Source organism: Pleuronectes platessa, chromosome 12, assembly GCF_947347685.1.
Source record: "Pleuronectes platessa chromosome 12, fPlePla1.1, whole genome shotgun sequence".
In the NCBI taxonomy this organism is placed as follows: domain Eukaryota; kingdom Metazoa; phylum Chordata; class Actinopteri; order Pleuronectiformes; family Pleuronectidae; genus Pleuronectes; species Pleuronectes platessa.
Genome location: NC_070637.1, coordinates 18,279,993 through 18,301,022, shown reverse-complemented (window position 1 = coordinate 18,301,022; position 21,030 = coordinate 18,279,993). Strand labels below are relative to the sequence as shown.

At 42.0% G+C, this 21,030-nt stretch overlaps 1 protein-coding gene across 2 annotated transcripts in view; it reads left to right on the top strand.

Annotated features, from left to right (window-relative positions):
• Nucleotides 1-21,030, top strand: part of LOC128453874 (VPS10 domain-containing receptor SorCS1) — a 48,843-nt gene that overhangs the window by 17,851 nt on the left and 9,962 nt on the right. For both annotated transcript variants that reach the window (XM_053436977.1, XM_053436978.1), the window contains exons 3-22: nucleotides 1,151-1,250; nucleotides 1,517-1,675; nucleotides 2,993-3,066; nucleotides 8,030-8,094; nucleotides 8,567-8,685; nucleotides 9,011-9,100; nucleotides 9,874-10,053; nucleotides 11,845-11,991; nucleotides 13,140-13,242; nucleotides 13,530-13,606; nucleotides 14,084-14,175; nucleotides 14,336-14,443; nucleotides 14,689-14,806; nucleotides 14,929-15,062; nucleotides 16,142-16,255; nucleotides 16,563-16,734; nucleotides 16,991-17,174; nucleotides 18,010-18,143; nucleotides 18,295-18,418; nucleotides 19,196-19,308. In XM_053436977.1, the coding sequence (XP_053292952.1) occupies nucleotides 1,151-1,250; nucleotides 1,517-1,675; nucleotides 2,993-3,066; nucleotides 8,030-8,094; nucleotides 8,567-8,685; nucleotides 9,011-9,100; nucleotides 9,874-10,053; nucleotides 11,845-11,991; nucleotides 13,140-13,242; nucleotides 13,530-13,606; nucleotides 14,084-14,175; nucleotides 14,336-14,443; nucleotides 14,689-14,806; nucleotides 14,929-15,062; nucleotides 16,142-16,255; nucleotides 16,563-16,734; nucleotides 16,991-17,174; nucleotides 18,010-18,143; nucleotides 18,295-18,418; nucleotides 19,196-19,308 (2,407 nt within the window). The remainder of the gene's footprint in view (nucleotides 1-1,150; nucleotides 1,251-1,516; nucleotides 1,676-2,992; nucleotides 3,067-8,029; nucleotides 8,095-8,566; nucleotides 8,686-9,010; nucleotides 9,101-9,873; nucleotides 10,054-11,844; nucleotides 11,992-13,139; nucleotides 13,243-13,529; nucleotides 13,607-14,083; nucleotides 14,176-14,335; nucleotides 14,444-14,688; nucleotides 14,807-14,928; nucleotides 15,063-16,141; nucleotides 16,256-16,562; nucleotides 16,735-16,990; nucleotides 17,175-18,009; nucleotides 18,144-18,294; nucleotides 18,419-19,195; nucleotides 19,309-21,030) is intronic.

Below are 21,030 nucleotides of genomic sequence, written 5' to 3'. Positions count from 1 at the left end.
GTGCTTTTCTAGTCATGTTGCCCACTTTAAGCCCTTTTTACTGCACCTTTTCTATCGCACGCCATTCACACATTGATGACACAGTCGTCTGGGGCAAACTCAGGGTGGAGTACCTTGCATCAAACAGGAGGAGCAGGGGATCGAACCAGAAGGCCGATCAATCCACGACCTTCTAGTTATTGGACGACCCGCTCTGCCTCCTGAGCCACAGGCGGCCAAATACAACAGTCTTGCAATAAATCTTCCCTTTGTGAACTTTAAAACGTTCAGATTTTGTTCAATGTTGAAAAGTTGTTCCTTTATTTTGGCCATGTCAATCGTCATAGATAGACTCTACAACAGTCAAACCTCAAACTTGAACAAAACCTCAACACTATGACTAATGTGTTTGCAGGATTGTTGTATTTGATCTAATAAACAGAAAAACAAGTGTATAATGTATACAACTCAAATTATGTCCTTATATATAATGATAACAATGCTTTATGGTCATTTATGTACTCTATAGATAAAGTGCTATGTAATTATATATATTTGATAGTTTAAAATGGGCTATTTTTTCAGTTATAGTCACTATTTTTTACACATCCAGCATTTGGTTCTTTGCATCTCCAAACAAGGAGGAAGTAAAAACCAATGTCATCGATATACAAGAGTTAAATAAAGACAAATGGCAGAATATTTACCAATTGCTTTTAACACATTAAAGACTAAAGATCCTGTAAAAATATCCAGGAAACTGTGAATGTATTTTAGACAGTGCAGTATAAAACAGTATAAAACAGCTCGCTCCTGAAATGTCACCAGGCAAATAGAACTGAGCTCTATTTCTTATGACAGTAAATGTCATATGAAATAAAAAAAAAAAAATTCAAGTTACATCGCAAAGAAATTATCCCCAAGTATCAATAATAATAATAATACTAGCTCACTCACTCTCCGTGCATGCCACAAACAAAATCTTCTTTATTCTGATGATTGAAAGTTCTCTCTCCCTGTGGCAGATTGCCTCATGATGTCTGCTGCTGCAATTTTCTGCTTGCCTGAAATGCCTAATGATACCATCAGCATCTCAACTAGTCGGTGTTGCTCCATTCTCCTTTACTCTCCAGCACAACCTATTTACTTTATCCCATAATTGAATTTTTAGGTCAACTGATTACGGGACCACGTATGAGAAACTTAATGAGAGAGTCGGGCTGAAAACGATCCTGAGCTACTTGTACGTGAGTCCCAACAACAAGAGGAAGGTACGTTTCTGCATTCATGTCATGAAAAGTCCTGTTGGAAACAAATCTGTCAATTACTCTCACTGTGTTGCAGAGACACTGGTTTCAATACGTAGCTGCAGCCCCGCAGGAATCTGCACCACCTCTCTCTCTCTCTCTTTCTCTCTCTCTCTCTCCCCCTCTCTCGCTCGAGCGTGTGCATTGCATAAGCACACTTAAGCCCGGTGGACTGGATGCTGTCAAGGTGGCTCGCTGATTCCCCCGTCTCATTTCTCGTCTCGTCTCAGATCATGTTGCTGACTGACCCGGAGGTGGAGAGCAGCCTGCTCATTAGCCTTGACGAGGGGGCGTCCTATCAGAAACACAGCTTAGCCTTTGATATCCTCAGCCTGCTTTTTCACCCCGAGCAGGAGGACTGGATTCTGGCTTACAGCCACGACCAAAAGGTAGAGTGTGTGTGTGCGTGGCTGTCAGGTGGCGTGGAATAGCTGGAATAAAAAAACTGAATATGTGACAGATAGAAAAAGAATCCCTGGGTGGAAATAAAGGTTGTTGCATATGGTTTACCTGCTGGTGGTGATGCCTCTGCCCGCTGGGTACTGAGGGCGCTGCCAGATTGATGCCCTGCTGGATTATTCATCACAAGCCTTTCGGGTCACAACACAAATGATATCCCTATAAAATGATACAAAACATGGGTTCCTATTCCTACCACGGACAAAAGCTTTCATGCTGATGATGGCGACTGGCTCTCATCTCGGGGACATGGTCATCACGAGCCGGAGACATCTGCCACTTACACTGGGGGCTGAAGATGCCAACATTCGAAGGCAGCTGATCACCTGCTCCCATAAACAAGTCATGAGCTGTGGAGCCAAGCTGTGAGTGTGTCCTAGAGAGCACAAGCAATGTCAACAAGTGAGACACACCCAAACAACACAAAGGCTCACACACACACACACACACACACAAAGGCACAAACACACACACACCCTTCATTACTCTGTGTGAGAACCCCGCTGTCTGCCTCAGTCAACACAACACACATCACTCGGCCTCCCCGGCCGCGATATTGGAAGACTTGACTTTCCCGGAGAAAAACAGTCAAGGTCTGAGAAGTGAAATAAATGGTGCAGGGAGGAGGATGAAAGCTTTCGTCGAGAGCCAATCAATGGGTCAAAATAAAGACGCCGAAGAGGAGTTTACCTTCTGGTCTCTCTGGATGTCTTTGTAAAGCCAAATTCCATCAGGGTGTCCCCCCCCCCCCCCCCCCCACACACACTTGTATCACCGCGAGAATGAAATGGATCTCTGCTTGGTTTCATTTTACATGTATCGATTGTCGGCCGTGTCTCTTTGAAAGACCGAGCTCTTAGATGAGTGAAAATGATGTTGCTTATCCTTGCAAAGCTCCGAGCTTAAGAAGCCTGCTCCTCCATCATTACATCGAGATGACAGGCCTTGTGAATGTTTCATACCAGGACCCTGATCTTTGCTATTTTTAATTTTGATTTTTTTTATTCCAGAAACATGGCTTCAGAGCATCTTTGTATTATTTATAGGAGCTGATGCATTTTCACAATGTGCTCCGCAGTGTAGTATTCAGAACAACATTAACACACTGATGCCACACAACCTTGACAGCTCCTTGATAATGAGAGTTGCACATAAATCTGGAAATAGTTCTGGTTGGATGATTTGACTCTGAGAATTATTCCTAGCACTGAATCTCATTTGGTTAATGCATTCCTCTCGTTTTTCAGCTCTACGTCTCTGTTGAGTTTGGCAGGAAGTGGCAGCTCGTGCACGAGGGCGTCGTCCCCAACAGATTCTACTGGTGAGATCCACGAGCATTTGTAGCATGTTTTTCTTTCAGGGAGTAAAATGCAGGAATATTTTTGATATGCTGTAGATATATGAATAATAGACAGTAGGCAGGAGACAGTTTTTTACAGTTATCATATGAAATACCTTCACTCTGCATATTCATGTTCTCTTAAACAGGTTTGTATTGTTATTTGCTGGGAAATTCTTCTAGGATTGTGCATGTGCGGCACGACACTTTTGTGTAGTATGTAAAACTACATTTGTTATTACAGTCACTACTCTAAGAAATATTCAGATTCAACCTTAGATAAAAGTACCAATATACCAATGTAAAAATATGTAATTACAACTAAACGTCAAGTATATTTTTTTACACATTATTTATTTATTTGATTAGGACAGTGCACATTAATCAATATGTCAGCCAGAGCATCAATATAAATATGCCGGAGTTAGCTTAATTGCTAATTTTCATCCGTTGTCCTAAGGCAAGTCAAGAACATAAAAACAACATACCAGTATACAAAATAGATTAAAAAAACACTTTTACACACAAAATAGGTCCCCATATCAAGAGTCCATGTTAAAAAATTAGAATGACCAAAGGTTACATATGAGAGCAGGTCTGGCTTGCTACTAACCACTGTTCAAGCGTAGCAGTCAAGTCCATCCCAAGTCCACACAAAGTACTACTTTTTAAAATCACATCATAAACTGTATCAAATGTAAACGCTCTGCCTTAGTGTGGTTGAGGATTCACTCTGGGGCTGAAAGAAATTGGAGTTGTTGAATGTGTTTTTTACATACTTTACACTGATTTACTTGAAGATAAATATAAAAGCTTTTAACAAATACATTAAAGAACTAAAAGACTCGTTAGAGCGGGCATGACAGAGAAATCTGTGCTCTACTTTACCAAATCAAAATGATATAAAAATTTTAAAAGCATATATAAAAGTACTATCAGCAGAAATGTATCAAAAATGAAAGTTTCACTATCTAAGGTGCTTTCCCTCTTTGAATTTATCAAAGCTGACATTATTCAATGGTTAATATTAATGCATCAATACACACAGATCATTTTCTTGGTGAAGCTGCGGTGGAGCTGGTTTTTAATGCCTTTTTTCCTGTGGAACTCTGAAGGGTCGAGTCCCTCTGAGGCTCTCGAGATAAATCTGAGGGATCATGAGGTGATTAACGAGGAAAAATCAACGACCTGAAACTCAATTTGGTATTTATAGTTATTTAAATGAAATAATCTGAGAGGATCATAGGGGAAATGCTCACAATTGAAACACATGAGGTGTCAATCATCAGGTAAATACCAGACGTTTATGAAAAGTAATTAAAATCTTGATTTGAAAAGTGAAAAGCACCGACTACCTGCCTCGAATCTGTTCTTTAATAAGATACTTGTGAATGTCCTCAGCTGCTTTCCACCACTCATTATAGTAAAAGTAAAATTGGAGTAAATGAGATATTACACATTTAATGGAATCGCTTTTATCACTGAATTTCATCCAGGCCAGTTTATGTGGAGGCAGAGGTCCTAGCGATAAATCACTAGTTATATTCACACTCATTCAAGAGTAGAGGAAAGTCTGATCCAGAGTCAGGTTGACATCTCATGCAGCCGCTCTCGCTTTGAGCAGCCGTCTTTAAAGGTGGTGAGATCGACGTAGGAGGTCACAGTCAGGGGATAAACACTGCTCGCGTCCATTAACCACAATGGACGATGGAAGCGCTGGTTATCATCACACTTCCGATTATAATAACCCTTCAACTTGGCGTTTCTGAAGATGTCACAACGTTTAAAATGTGCCTGTCAGTGGCCTGATGGGAGCGTGATGGGTTCTATTGACCACCTGACAAAGAAATCATCACTGACGACACCGAGAGTAGAGATAATTGAAGCTCTCTGAAAAACTTGATAATCAACACAGCACTTCCTTCTCAGGTACAAGATGTTTGAAAGAAAAATCAAAAGACAGACCCACGGAGAGAGTCCTACATTTAGAGTCTCCTTAAATTACAATAATGCTCTAAGTTTTCACATTCAGATTTATACTGGAATTCACTAAGAGCAGTCATGCTCTGGGACCTTTGTTGAGATGGTTTTGTTTGGACACCAGATTGTATCTCAAATCAAATCATATTCAAACATTATCCATCGGTTTTTCAGTTAATCTGCATCATATCTGCTGTGCATTATGCTCCGAATCAGGACTGATGATGTAGCACAGAGCGTCTGGGTGTCTCTGAGCATTTTAGCTTTATTAGCATTTGGGATTACGGCCCAGGATAAATCCTTAATTTATCACTTTTTTTATAGTTTCTGGCTGCAAAATCCTTTTCACACTCTTATCAATAGAATTAATAATAAAACTGACCCGTGGATTTAATCGTGGAGGTTGGAGTGACCTACAGTGCAGATATATAGGTGGTTTTAAAGTGTCCGGGGAAATAAAATGTTAATAATATTAGTTGGAATAAAATATCACTTGAGTGAAGAGGCGACGACTGAAATGATGCTCGACACGACACAAGTACAACAACGATCTGTTGTTTAATGAAGCAGATATGTTTTATCCTCGGAGGAACGTGGATGTTCGACACCAATTTCTGGTCGAGGTTGAGGAGTGATCACGCTCCAGTGATGGCTAATTAATTTCCCCTGATTTGTGCAGAAAAAACCCCAGATCTGGATTTTAAAAAGTGTGCAGGAATGAAACCGGCAGCAACAAATATTAGTGAGTCTTTAATGATGTCTGTGCTTATGTTGTGAGGTAAATTATTTACTGTGTCGTGACGCAGGTGCAAGTTTTTCCAGCGCACGTTGACTCATAAGGCGTCAAAAATACAGTTTGTCAGACAAGAGCATAAATTGGAATATTCTTATACTGCAGAACAATGACAATAAAGAACTGCTGTCCCACGCTCTGCAAATAAAACCTGCCACAATAAAAACTCAAGGTTTTTTATAATCACCGCCGAGCAGAACTCATCAGAAATACACAAGATTATAGCCCATAAATCACAGTTTAATGAGCAATAAAGAGCCACATGTATTTCATGCTTAATCTCACAGAAATCACACAACAAACTCCAGTTTCTGTATCTAATGGGAAGCAACCCGAGCTGCACTGTGCACACACACACAGACCTCTTGCCTCTCTTTTCACTTAACTTGGCTGTGATTTAGTTCTGTGCCCGGGCATTAACAGCCTTCTCTTATCAGGCAACACTTCTCACAGAGACACGATTACACAGCAGGCTCTTTAAAATACAATATAAATTGAAAAATAAAAAATAAATAAAGCTAGATTTCTTCTTGAAAGATCTTCAGTTCGAGCTGCTGTTCCCCAGTGAGGCAAACTGCACATTCTGAACATCTACAGTATCTTTAATATCAAAATATACTTCTGAACACTGTTCATCATTTGCGTCAATATGCACAGTAGACAGGATGAGATTTCTTTGGCATCCCTGGAATCGAAGAGTTCATTGAAAGCGATCAATCAAATAATTTTTGCTGATGTTTTAAATATGTTAAACTTCTCTTTTGTCCTCCAGGAAATAAGTCAACCAGAACAGGTTCGGCACAAGAAAAAAAAAAAAGATTCACTTTCAGAGATCCACTATGAAAGAATCACATTTATTGCTCATCTCATCTAAAGAAAATCTGACAAACGTGATTTACAAACAGATCGTGCACCTACCACCCCCCCCCCCCCTTGCTCGGCACACGCAGAGCTGTGTGTTAGTTATGGAGGGGGGTCACTGTAACATTGCAGGGGGGTTTATTTAAGAGCAAGGGGCTGCTGCTCACTGATAGAATTGGTGTTTGACAGAAAGTCCATTAAAAGAGATGGAGCTTTGAGGCAATTACAGAGTGCTGAGGGAAGCAGGACGCGGCCCTTTCATGTTGCGGTTCAGACCTGGTGTGGAAAATGGGGAGAAACCCGTCTTGTGTCCCGACAGCCGCGGTTAATATAACAAGTGGTCAGTGCTGTCGCTCGGCACTTAACAACGATCATGAAGAATCTCGGTTGAGAGTGAATGAAACGGCAAAGTGCAGCTCGGCCATAAAGAGCAGCGCGGGTCAAACGTCTGGTAGGGCACAGGGTTGTTGTGCTGCTGCTCCACAGAGAACAGTAGAGATCACAGCTCTCAGTGTTCAGCTGCAGATTAAAACATGTAAATAACTCCAGTGATATCGGGCTGTCGAAAACAGCTGGGAGCAGTTTTTGTTCAGTTTTGTTTAGTTTGGATTATAATTATTCAAACAGCATCACTAGGAATAGATGAGATTTTTGCCTCCGTGACTTGTTGAGCTTTATGTTTGTGAGAATAGCAAGAAAGTTAAAATTACAAATCTCTGTAAAGAAGTCAATGAGATAAAAAAATAGAAAATACAAGATATTTATGCATTTTTATATCTTGTAAATATATATGAACTCATGTAGTTTAGATTGAACTCATATTGATTTGATGCTATAATAAGCGATTAAATCTCTTTTGATTATACCATATTGTTATTGGAGCAACTTTGTTATTTCTGTGTGATTTAAAATCTCTCCCTTTGTAAACACTGATTCTGAACCTGCATCACCTGAGGTCACCTTAGCTTGAGGTGGAAAAATTTGTAAAAGTCTTCAAAGAATAACAAAATGATTCATAATGGGAAAAAACTAACATTTACGAGGGCAAAAAAAGTAGAAGGAGAGAAAAGTGAATGGTTGGATGATAGAGTCACACTTCACGAGGAGAGCTCATTTTTTTAACAGGCCTCAAGCAAACAAACAAGATTCACTCATTTCTACGGGGTCACAAGGTAAAAAGTTCGGGGGTCACTGATCTGAATGTAGGTGAATAATGGGTTAGGGTTAATAAAGTGATGTGATTATCACTAGAGCTTTGTGTTGAAGTAGAAATCGGATGTTTCACAGATGATTTGTTTCCTGATGTTACAGGTCCCGACTGGGTTTAGATAAAGAGCAAGGAATGATTCACCTGGAGATCAGTGTCTCCGACGGACGTGAGTATTAATATAATGTCAGAAGCAAAAGAACGTGTTAAAATCCCATCGGCATCTCTTGTTAAAATGAGACATCGCATAAAATGACATGTTTTTCTTCCTCTAACATTTGCTGTAATTAAAAAATCTGCTCCGAGTCTCCAGAAAACCACCTCCCTCCTCTGACCCGGCTGAATGGAGACTCTTCAAACGATTGAACTAATTCATTTTTCAAGAGCCGGGCCATGACTTGGCTCTTTTCTCGGCCACGGTGCAGAGAGAGAGAGCCCTGTGTGTTAATGCCCTGTCCCTGGGGGGGCTGCCTCATTCGGCTGACGCTAACACACTGGGGCAGCTCACCCCGCTCTCTCTCCGAGTGAGGATAGAGATCGGTCTCCAAAGTTGTCCCTCTGTGGGTCATGTAATACCATCAGGTGGTTTGTGTTTTACCCTGTGTTGTATTTTTAGCTCTCGTATTCTTACTTATCCGCAGGGTCACAGTACATAACTTGCAAACTTCAGAATTGCTCCGACGGAAACAAGGGCAAGCCTTTCCCTGGATTCATCGTCCCCGATTCCCTGGTGGTTCAGGACGAGTACGTTTTCATCCAGGTGGGTTTTTTATTGCGAGGTTTGGCTTCATTAAAAGACAATTAAAAGCTGCACCGCCGCTTTCACTCGTGTCCTAATGCACGGTCGTTTCATTAACTAAAAGACGCCATTATCCCGGGGAAACGATGGCGTGAAACCGAAATTGCGTTGTTGTGTATTATGCTAAAGCTCCACTTTGCTTTAATGCACAATATCCTAATTACCACGAGCTCGGAGTTTTAATAGTGGTTTAAATTGTTTGATGCATGCTGGTGGCAATCAGTGTACACAGTCAAGCTTAGGAATATTCACCTCCAATGCAAATCGCTGTGTGTTGCTTTTCCAGGTGCCGATAGGAGGCCAGTCGGTCCATTACGTGTCCTACAAGAGAAATTCCTTCTACCCGATGAAGCTTCCTAAGTACACTCGGCCAAAGGTGAGGAAGATGGTGCTTCTGGTCAGATGAGCACATGCAGAGCAACAAGCAGGTGTACTCGTCCCTTGTGGCTGTTTTGTGTTGTCATGAAGACTTATTGTGGGTTGATCTTTCCAGCGATTGTAAGTGTTGCTCCCACGCAGTCGCAATGTTTGCTGACAGAACCGTTAAATAGCTTGCACCGCATTAACATCCGTCTGAAAATGGATTCGGCTTTGCATAATTATATCTTCAGATCTCGTGTTTATTTAAGAGATCTTAGTTTTTAATCAGTTGCCCTCCCGTCTGCATCAGCAGATATTTACTTCAAAAATATAAACCTGGAGTTGCACAGACGGTTTTTCCCCCGGAACTCTTATGGACATTTTTTGAAGCAGAAAACGTCCATTTGCATTTGCACAAACCAGTGTTCTGCCCCAATTTTCCATTTACTAAAGGCACAGCGGGCAGCCTGCTGGTTCGAGTGGAAATCTAGTGCCCAAAGTGTTGTTTCGTCCAATCTATCAATCCAACCATCCAACCGTGCAATGTCAAAACACACAGGTCTCGCCTCTCTCTGGAGAATGTATTCAAGGTAATTAAATGAACCATTTCGTAGTGTGGCATGAAACGAGATCTAATCGCTGCTGATCCTAAATGATGTCAGGAAGTGATGAATCGCTACACTTCCGTGCACATTCACCCTTTGTGTTGACAGAACTCCCTTTCAATCACTTCTTGTAAAAGCTGCTTTAGTTCGGCGACGTCCACTCACGAGTCTCGTGTATATTCAGGACCTGCAGATAATCAGCACGGACGATAACCAGGTGGTGGCAGCGATTCAGGACTGGCACCAGAACGACTCGTACAACCTGTACATGTCCGAGTCCCGGGACCTGTCCTTCACCCTGATGCTGGAGAGCGTCGTGAGCAGCGGAGGGCCCGAGGGAAACATCATGATAGACCTGTATGAGGTAGGGAGCGGGGGTGCTGTCTGGGTGGTGCTGTCGTCTGTTTGCATGTTCCCAGGTTATTCAGGCATGTCGAGCGGGACCAGGCTCAAAGCCCACGGCCGGGCTCTGTGTGGCTGCAGGAGCTGAGAGGACAACGCGTCCTTTTCAATTAACTAATTTGTGCAATAAACTAGTGCAAAGCATGCAGGGTAGTTTCTGTCAAACAGGATCATTCACTGCTCTGTGTTTTCTGCATGCTCCAAAGATGCAAAGACTCAATAGATTATATTTATATTACATTTGCTTTGTCATGAAATCAGTTGAATTATTTGACAGAAAATCAATTTGGAACTTTATAATAATATAGTTGATCAAGCAACATCAACAATTGTTAATCAACAAAACTTTGAATGACACTCGATTTTATTGAGTACTGTTACAATATTCATTCATAAATTTCATTCCCCTAAACTTGTCAGATTTGTTTTCATCAAGATCCATGAATTATTCTCTGAGAAATAAAAAATGTATCCCTGGATCTGCCCCCTGATCCGGATCCTGTACAGAAACTTAATGAGGTCCTCTCTTCCCCAAACAGCACTCTTACAGCAAGTTTAGTTAAAAATAAAAATGGCTTAATCCTGCTAAATAACACACAAACAATCACAGATGAAACATAACATCATTGGTGGAGGTACATATTTGACAGATTTGTGTTTTAATCTTAATCCCTCAATCTATACATGTGTACTTGTCTGTCTCATCTGTCCCGGGTGAGTTCAGACTATCCCATCATGTCTTGGTCATATTGCTTATCTGGAATCATACAGAGAATAACATGCAAGCAAAAAGGTACCAGTGTGTATCTGAGAGCAACATCCTGCTTTCAGAGCTTCCTTGGTCAATAAAACAGAGACAACTCAAATACCAACAGTCTGCTGAAAACTTCCTGTATTCAGACATCTTTAATGTCCTCAATATAACTGGGCAGATGTTGACACACTGCATTTTATCCGACGCAATGTGAGTTTCTCCTTTACAATATCTGGGTGTTTTTATTCCCTTTCTCATTTGACATTATTGTGGCATAAAAGTTTTAGTAACTTCACTCTTAATGCAGCACGCACAGGAATGAAACCCTGGTGTCGCTGAAAGAGCCCACAGTCACAATGCAGGCGGAACAGCAGCTTTAACTTGTGCCCTGAACGCGTCGTATCCATGCTGACAGAAGCACTGCAAGGCTGCTGCGGCTGCCCCTGAACGCATCACTCTGGATTATCCTCATCCACAGCCAGCAGTAACAGCACCACACTGTTTCCAACATGCACACCTCAGACAGTCGTCAGCGGGGGTTACTCACACCGCTCAGTGACCTCCACACACACAGACACACACACACACACACACACAAACACACACACACACACTGAACGCCCAGACCTGCAGTGTTAAGCCGCAATGGGCGACCCGTAGAAAATATGAAACACTCATTTTTCCTTTCATAAAGACTCTGTGCTCTGAAAACGGAAAAGAAATGTGAGCTCCAGCTTCTTCCGACAGTCTCCGTCTCTGTGAGCGTAAACACAAAGAGGGAGAAATATCTCAGGGCGGCACCATATGTTGTTTTGATTCCACACAGTCCTACAGATGGTCCAAAATAGTGCTCCCTGTCAAAAAAACTTTCTGAATTCTCTTCCTGGCAGAACCAGGCCTTCAGCTTAAACTTAAGTTTGAATAATTTAAGGTGAATTTTTTTTTGGGGGGGGCGTATTATTTTTTCCTCCTACCCTTCCACTTCTCTCATGTTCGCAGGTTGCTGGGATTAAAGGGGTGTTCCTGTCAAATAAAGTTGTCGAGAACCAAGTGAAAACTTATATCTCATACAACAAGGGGAGAGACTGGCACCTCCTTCAGGCTCCGACAACCGATCTCCAGGGAAACAGGGTCTATTGTGAGCAGGTAAGTGGGCCACTGACGAGAGAGAGAGAGATTTGGATCTGTTTGGAAAACTGTCATGTGCCGGAAACAGATACGGCACCGAGTCCTGTGACAGCGCGGTCAGACACCAAATCCTCACGTTTCATGAAGAGACACTTTAAATAGGTTAATGTAGCTCGGCAGTAATGGAGTATGTGGAGCTTTAGTGGACCCCATGGAGACCAGCTGCTACAAAAACTATGCATAGAACAAACTTATCATCTGGTTTTAGATTCATATTGACTATAAGATTAATAACACCTCTATTATTTCTATTATTAGTAGTACCATGTCCTATTTTATCAATATATATTGTACTATGGTCGGTGGATAATATCCTGTATCATAACTACTGGGAGGATTTCAGTGCCTCGCTATATGAAGTCAGATGTGACCATTCATTATCACAGGATTGATAATCTTTACATTAAAATTATTTTCATCATGTAAGTTATTTTTTATCTCAAAGGTAAAAGGATTTAAAGGTTTGTTACATGACATTAATCAAAGCCTCACATTATCTTTTAGTCACCAGAGGAATTACTAATGGACATGGTGTAGAAAGGAGAAAGAAACTATTGATAGTAAACCATAAATAATAAGAGGAGTGAATTTAATTACATGAAATATAAATAATCGTATACACAGGAGATTCTGAGCTTCCCCAACTGGCCTGTAAACTACTCTGCATACACTCATACAGGGTTATTACTCCCATTGCATTGGCCCAGTCTGATGATAAATATAATGATAATGACTAGAGTCTTTGGTTTTTCTATATCAAAGAAGAATCATCCTAAAGCAGTTTGATTCTACGGAGACGTTAATATGTTTCCAATAGTTTACTGCAATTGTTTTCTACGTTCAGCTTCCTGTTAAGGATTTAGTTTCCCCACGAGTTTCACATTTCCTTTATATAAATGAATAATAAGTGAAAGTGTATGTATGGTCCCTGATAACCCTCAGCAACCCCTTCTGCTTTTTAACAGAATAACAAACCTATGCTCAAAGCCTCATAATGGATTCAGGGCAGTTTCTATGACTCATATCGTATGTGAACCGTGTCTCTGTCAGATTTTTCATTCTCACGTTCTCACCGCAGCAAACTAATCTGCTGTTGTGTTCCTCAGCCGTTCTGTTCGCTCCACCTGCACCTTCATGTGTCGGAGAATCCTTACACCTCGGGAAACATCGTCAGCAAAGACTCCGCTCCGGGAATCATAATAGCATCAGGTGAGGAGATTACTTGATTTGCACATCCCCGCTGTGGTTATGGTCTCGGGCTTAATGCCACGCCTCAATCAGATCCCTCAGCTCCCTGAGATCCTCGCCCCCCCCAAGTCAGATCTCTTTTTTGGTTCTGACCTTCTCAGCCGACCGCAGCTCTGAAAGAGAAATGGAATCCGTCTGCACATCTGTTCCATGTTACTTCAGAGGATAAAACCTTTGACTTGTCTGAGAAAATACTTGTTTTCTGTGAGAAATTGGGACGATTCAAACTTCTGCCTTTTCTACTTCAGGTGTGGTCGGACCTGAGCTGACCAACACTAACGTCAGTATCTTCATCACATCTGATGCTGGAAACACCTGGAGAGAGGTACGGCAACAATATCATGCATTTCTGCAAAGCCACAGAGTGTGATCGGGTTTTCTATGAAAGAATCCATGCTACAACACACAAAAATATATGTTGCTTTACGAAGAATACAAAAAGAAAACAAGGAATCTGACTCAGTATGTGTTGCCACCTTTCAGTTCATGTTGCCAGAGTCACAGTTGCAAAGAATTAAAGATTTAAAGTTTGACACCCAGTGCATCTCTGATGTGCAGCACAAATAAACCAGAAGGAGCAAACACATTTTTGCCACCGGCTCAACACTCAGGAATTCAACAAAGACAGCAACTCTGGCTTGGTTGTTTTTTTGTATCTGTTCTCACGACTGAGACTCTTGTGTAAAGACGAGTTGCGGTTTCACTCTTTGCTGTCTCGGTGTAAGTGTGCATGTTCCTCGTGTCGTAGACTTGACTATTTCTCCGGTGAGTTGATGTGAGGCTGGTTCGGTCGTGTCTGCAGGTTTTCCAGGAAGAGTACAGTGTGTTTTTCCTGAATCAAGGAGGATCTCTGGTGGCCATCCGACACACACCTCTGCCAATTAGACACATTTGGTAAGGCCCTCCGAGGAGGCACCGCAATCTTTTTTAGCGCCGGCACTCAATCTTCAAAACAAGAGGCGAGCTTGCCTTCCTGCTGAGGCTTTTCTCGTGCTGGATGCAGCTCTATTTGTGGCGACTCTGACTGTGATTCAACCGTTGCTCTGTCCCCCAGGCTGAGTTTTGATGAGGGTAGAAACTGGGACAAATATAGCTTCACCTCCTCTCCGCTCTACGTTGACGGGGTGCTGGGGGAGCCGGGAGAGGACACCCTCATAATGACGTAAGTAAATGAAGGCGCCATAGAGCTCATGTGGGTTCTTACTTAGTTAATTACTGCAGTGGTAAATTATACATTACTCTGATGAAGACTTAGAAGTGAACATTAATATTCTTGAATTAGTCTGTTCTTGGTTTGAAAGGGTTTCATGAGCTTTCTTATGATGAAAAAATGAGTTTCTCAACATTTTTTTCTCAAATCTTCCAAAAACATGTGAGCATTTTTTCTTGTCTTTCTTGTCTGTGCAGAATATTTGGTCACTTCAGTCATCGGTCCGAGTGGCAGCTTGTCAAAATTGACTTCCGGTCCATCTTTCAACACCGATGCACATCTGAGGATTATCTGACGTGGCAGCTGCACAGTGAGGTAAGAGGGTCTCGCTGCAGAACATCCACTCGTTGATTATACTCAAGGGAATTTCCTTAATGCAGTCCTACAATAAAAGAAAAAGAACCTCTGAAATGTTTATGATGCATTATTCATTACAGGGGGAAGTGTGCATCATGGGAATGAAGAGAATCCTCCAAAAACTTAAAACAAACGTTCGATGTGTCAAGGCCAGAGATCAGTATATTTCCCAGATGTCAGAGTCCTGCCCGTGCACAGAGGCGGATTTTGAGTGGTGAGTTCCCTGCTCGGCAGCTTCTCCTTTCACTTCATTAACTCCAATGCACAACACTTTATCAATCTCCAGAGGCAGAGTCTGTGAAGCAAACCTTATGCACTACAGGACGAGTTGTGTGAAGACTGCTTTATAATTCACCACGTGTTATTCTGATTCCTGTTAGATTTTAGATTTTTTGGGGCTTAGGAAGGAAGTTTGTCACAACCAGGTCTACAATAACAGCTGTTTTAACTCTGAGCTTGTTTTGGAACTTTGGAGATTTCTGGTTTAATCAATGTCACAGTTTTTCATCCCGAGTATGTGTGTGTGGGTGTGTGTGTGTGTTTATATACATATATAGCACATACAGTATTGCCATATTGTGTGTATATTTATATATATTCCACAAGATTGCAAATATGTCTAAATTAATCTGAACAATTCATAAGACAAACATTTTTATCATTCACAATTTGATAAAATAGTTCTGCTCATTGATCCTATCAACACAATATGAATGTTGCTGATGTTATTTCATAATGTTATAATAATCAGTCACTGCTTACATCACGTGCACCTGACTAGATTAACCTCAAGAGTAACACAGATGTTTCGCTCTGGGCTCCTTTACGCCGACCTCACTAAGTGTTGCCTCCAGTCAGGACTTCATGCACGTCGCTCCACTCTGTGTCACACTTTCTTTAATCTGTCTTTCAAGGTGCTAAATAATCAGCACTGGCTCTTCTATCACATGCTTAACACCACTTTATCACTAAAAGACTCTTTAAACTTTTGCAACTCTGGCTCCTGAGACTGTTTCTCTGATCGCCGTGAAAGAAATATGCCTGTTCCCTCTGACTTTGCCAAGGTGTAATTACAGTCAGTGTAAACACAAGCGGTGCTTTTTTCTGCCTCTGATGTTTGGTGCTTAACATCAACTCTGGAATACTCCGGACAGCTGTTATGATTTCTCCAGAATTGGAACACCTCTGTTCAGTGTAAACATGCACTTAATGCGTGTGACTCAGGTAAAAGTGGATATTTTAAATAAATGATAACTAATCTTGATACCACCCGTTTCTGTGTTTCTGACACAGTGACTATGGGTTTGAGAGGCAGCTTGATGGCAGCTGCTCTCCGGCCTTCTGGTTCGTTCCCTCAGCGACAGTGAGGGACTGCATCACCGGGGACAGTTTCCTCAACTCCACAGGGTACCTGACTCGTTTGAACGCACACGGGCACAAGGAGCCGTAAACGCCCTTGGTTACACTTAAGCTCAGCTCTCTTGAAAACCTGCTATTATGTCGGAACACTGTGTTAGTACGCATCGAACATAATCCATGCATGGTTGATAACCTTCAGAACAGATGAAAAATGACAAGCAGCCATGCATATTTTTTTTATCCTTCAGAAAAAAGCTTTTCTGTCCGTGCACCTGCTATGTGAATTGTTGTATGCATGATAGAAGTCTGTTTATTCACTCGTGTAACGTTCCTCTTTGTCTTTAACAAACTCAAGATATCGCAAGGCCTTGTCTAACAACTGCACCGAAGGAACTCTGCTGAAGTACAGCCCCAGGCGTCAGAGGTGTCCCAGTAAGGCCCCCAGGGGCCTTCAGATCTTCACCAGTGAAGGAACACTGGTTGCAACCCTGGGGAAGAATGTCACCTTCTTGGTCTTTTTGGAAGAGGTGCTGACTTCACTCAAAACAAGCAACAGTAGTTTGTATAACAGGGAACAGGGCAGCATGCCTTTGTGTCTGCTGTGTATGTGGCCCAGTGACTGAAGCACCAGCATATCAAATAAATATTCAGTTACATGATTTGCCACTTGACCTCGATCCTGAAGCTATTATGGAAAAAGGCCCTCTGATGCGCATCAGCCAGGAAACTGACAGACAATTGGGGCCACAGTGTGATTGACAGTATATTGTTTTCCTTGTGAAGGGTCTGGGCTCCACGACCAGTATAACAGTGGACTTTGGAGATGGGACGGCCATATCCTACGTTAACAGCTCCATCGATGACGGCATCAGGCACATCTACAACAAAGTCGGCATCTATCACGTTTCTGCCACAGCGAGCAACACGCTGGGCTTTGACAGGGTGACACTCTACCTGCACATCTCCTGTGAGTCTCAAAGAAGTCTTATAAAAGATATAAAATGTATGAGACAATATGAGATGAGCTTTTTGTTCCTCTCTAAAATTATCATCAGCATCATTTTAATCACTTGCTTAATACCTCTCTACCCAGAGTGTGGGTTTACTATGAAACAGTTGCTAATCGTCTGCATATGTGCATTTAATCAACTGACGTGAGTGCGTATTTTCAGCCACATGAGAAAGTGAACATGTCTGAAACAAACTATTTTTGTTAACATCAAAGGAAGAATACATTACAAGCTTTCGTCTTGATCCTTCATCACAGCTGATCACAGACTGTGAGATGCAGAAGCCTCAAAATAGGTCAGAATACTTCAACTTTTCTGCCCTTGGAATGAAAAAAAACCTGATAGGAAACAGGGCGACTGTGCTCACGACTCCTCTGGATCTTCAAATGGGCTCATTAAACAGAGACTCCATCCGACTTCTCCATCCAGAGCTTTGAGTGTCACTCACTCAGGCTGCGTGGGCATGAAAGACGCCTGTTTGTTGTTTCCTCATTGACAGAGTAGAGCGGCGTTTGTCAGTTTGAATTCACCTCATTATAATGGAATCCAATGGTGACACCTTTATGGCAGCAAAAAGCATCAAACTATCCCCAGGCACTTGTCAAACAACAACTTCTCCAACCATCTCTCCGTATCATCGCTGTGTTCCACATAGTCGATGTTGTGCCAAAAGTATTTTCGCCTCAAACATGTCTTTGGCTTTAAGTCTCAGCATCCTGGAGGCAGGGTTTTTTGGGCTTATGCAAGAGATTTGATCAGAAGTTGTGGATTTCTGTGTTCTCTCTCCTACAGGTCAGCTCGAGCAGGTGCAGCTCTCGGCTCCTTCGGTGGTCGTGAAGAACAAACCAGTGAACCTCACCACGCTGACACGGCCCGGCAACGTGGGAACAGTCATCTATTACTGGTGGTTAGATAACAAAACTGAGGTAAACCCTAATTTCTTTTCTTATTCTCAGCCACACTTTAAATTTCCTGAATGAAATGATAGACGCATGAGTCACAGCACATCTCTCTCCCCTCTCTCTCTCTCTCTCTCTCTCTCTCTCTCCCCCCCCCCCCCCCCCTCTGTCTCTTTAGCCTGTTGTTACCCTGGACGGGACGATGTCTTTAACTTTCCCTAAAGAGGGACGTTACACGGTCACCGTTCAGGCTTCAGTTGGCAACACTGTCCATCAGGACCAAATGACTGTAGCAGTTTACGGTGAATCACATGTTTTCATTTTACTTTACTCACCACACTTAAACAGTTTCTTGATATAACACAGGGGAAACTAAGGAGTCAGCTTTGTGTGTTAGAAGCACTAAATGACTTCTTACTTGGTTTATCTTCACACTATGGCTGATAATGGAGATGTTTTTGTAATTGAAATTGTTTTGTATTATTAGCATCATGCTGTAAGAGGAGTTGTAGAAGCTTATGTATTAGAGTGTGACCAAATTCCAATTAGCAGATGAAGGTCACATGATTTGCTGAAAGCTCAAGGACACAAAGAAATGAAAATGTAAGAATAACTTGTTAACACAATAATGAATTCCATTTTTTGTTTAAGCTAAAGTTAAAAAGTTATAATAACACAATTTTCTAACTTTAAGTTGACAAAACTTAATTCATTGTGTTTTTCCAAATTTCTCTTTAAGTTAGTGCAACAATTGTCTTTTTTCATTGCAACAAGACATTTGCTATTGAGCTGATATTTTCATGGTCATGAACATTATAAAAACTTTGGGCTTAATTATAATTGTGTTTTCTGACAATAGATTGTCAGACACACATGTATACATTCAATATATTTTCTTAATGTATGTAAACGTTTTCATTCTTTATTAGTATTTATTGTTAAAGTTGTTTTGCTCTCGGCATTAAGCTACAGGATCGACTCTTCGTTCAACCCCTACAACGTAATTGAGCTGTTATTTCCACCTAACGAGTCCAGAATGAAGACGTACATTAGCTGAATTCAATTTCTATCTATTTCAGATTATTTCCAGTCACATGTCTTGGCCTTCTCTTCTAATTTGGACGAGCTGAACCCTGGGGTGTCTGAGTGGAGGGAGGATATCTGCCGAGTGGTGAAGAGCTCCATGGTTCAGGTCAGTTCTTCAGCTTCGAGCTGCTCCTATAAAACACTCAGACGTAATAAGAACTGACCCAAACTCCAGAGGAGCTCGTCGTGGCAATTAGGAGCTTCGCACCGGCCTGGAGAGGAAAGCTCGAGTCCCTGTGTACTGAGACGATGACATTTCCTTTGCCTGGTTATGCTGCTTTCGTAATGTAAGCATGCGGCCCTGTGTCAAGTGTTGCACTTCACTGCTTGTGGTTCCCGTAACCTCCCTTGCTGTGTAATTAGTTGTTCACCTCTGTGCTCTGGGTGACAAATGAAAGGAAACCCCTGAAGAGTGCAGTCATAACAAATGCAGATGCATCTTTTCTTGTTGTATCCAGTATTGGGGGGAAAAGTTGTGGTGGGACCTTTGGAGAGGATGTACATTGTGGTGTATCTACACATCCGAGCCAACACTTTCAACACTGTTGCTTTTAAAACCTCAGTTCTTCAACACGGCCGTTACCTTTCATTTTGAGAGACCCAGGCACACTAGATATGGTTTAGTGGTGGTTCATTAAATGCCTTAAGTTTGGGGGTCCGATCTGGACTCTGAGGGAACCCAGGTGGAGACAGTCAGGTGTAGCTGGAGGTCACTAGTGGACACGGCGTGGCAGAGGAGAAGGTTGTTTGCCGCGAAGGTCCTGGCAGCCAGGACGCTAATCATCAGCGATGGGAGGCTGGAGTTCTTATACTGCTCATGATGAGTAGATCAGGGCCAAGAGTGGAGTTTGATCAAGCGGGTGAAGCTGCACCCACACCAAACATCGGCTCAATCCCAAAGTCCACCCGAAGGTCTCAAACCCTGAACCTTCACAGACTCCAGAGAGGCTTCAAGGGCTCAAATAAACAGCAATGGCACAGCTTTGGAAGGTTTGGGATTTTGAATTTTATGTTGTTTACTTTCTTCACGGCCAAACAGCTTGAGGGAGCGACTGCCTGACATCAAGGTCCAGGCTCATGAATCACAGTGGACGAAAGTTAATTCTTATATAATTATATATATATTTTTTTATAAATTGCATTGTTATGCAAAAACAGAGAATGAGTAGGACCAGTACACATTATGGCTATTAAATAAATCATAATGGAGCTCTGTGTTTATCCTCACATGAGAACTTTTTTTTCTTGTGATGTCATCGTCGGGATTGGTTGCCCACCTCCGTGCTTGTTGTGTTTCTGCTGCAACATTTAACTCCACCACTAGATGTCACTAAATCCTACACTCTAAACCTTTAAGGGACGTGTGCATAAAGAGCTCAGAGGTTGGACATTCTGACTGGGTCATGCACAAACAGATGGGAGGAGGAGACACTGTGGAGGACAGGGTGAAACACAGAGACAACAAGGGAAACCTGGAGCCATGGCTGAGCTGTTGCAAAGGCTTCATCAAGCCATCACAAACTCAGATTCCGGATATCAACCTTTGGAGAATCAATGCCAAGAAAGAAACTGAGATGTTGTAGGAGGCCCAACATGTAGCAAGATCTAACTGAGAGACTTCATGTTATTTTTGTCCATTAATTTGTCTCCCATCTGTAGCACATCACCTAGAATCATCATGAACAGCACAGTTTCAATGCTACAACGGCTGCCATTTGCTTTCCAAGAAAACGAAAGCCGTCTCTTTGAAGAAGCCTCAAGTAACGTGAGCCCACCGCGGTTAAGTGCTTCTGCGTTTCCCTCCTGGACACTACAGGGATGTCAAAAA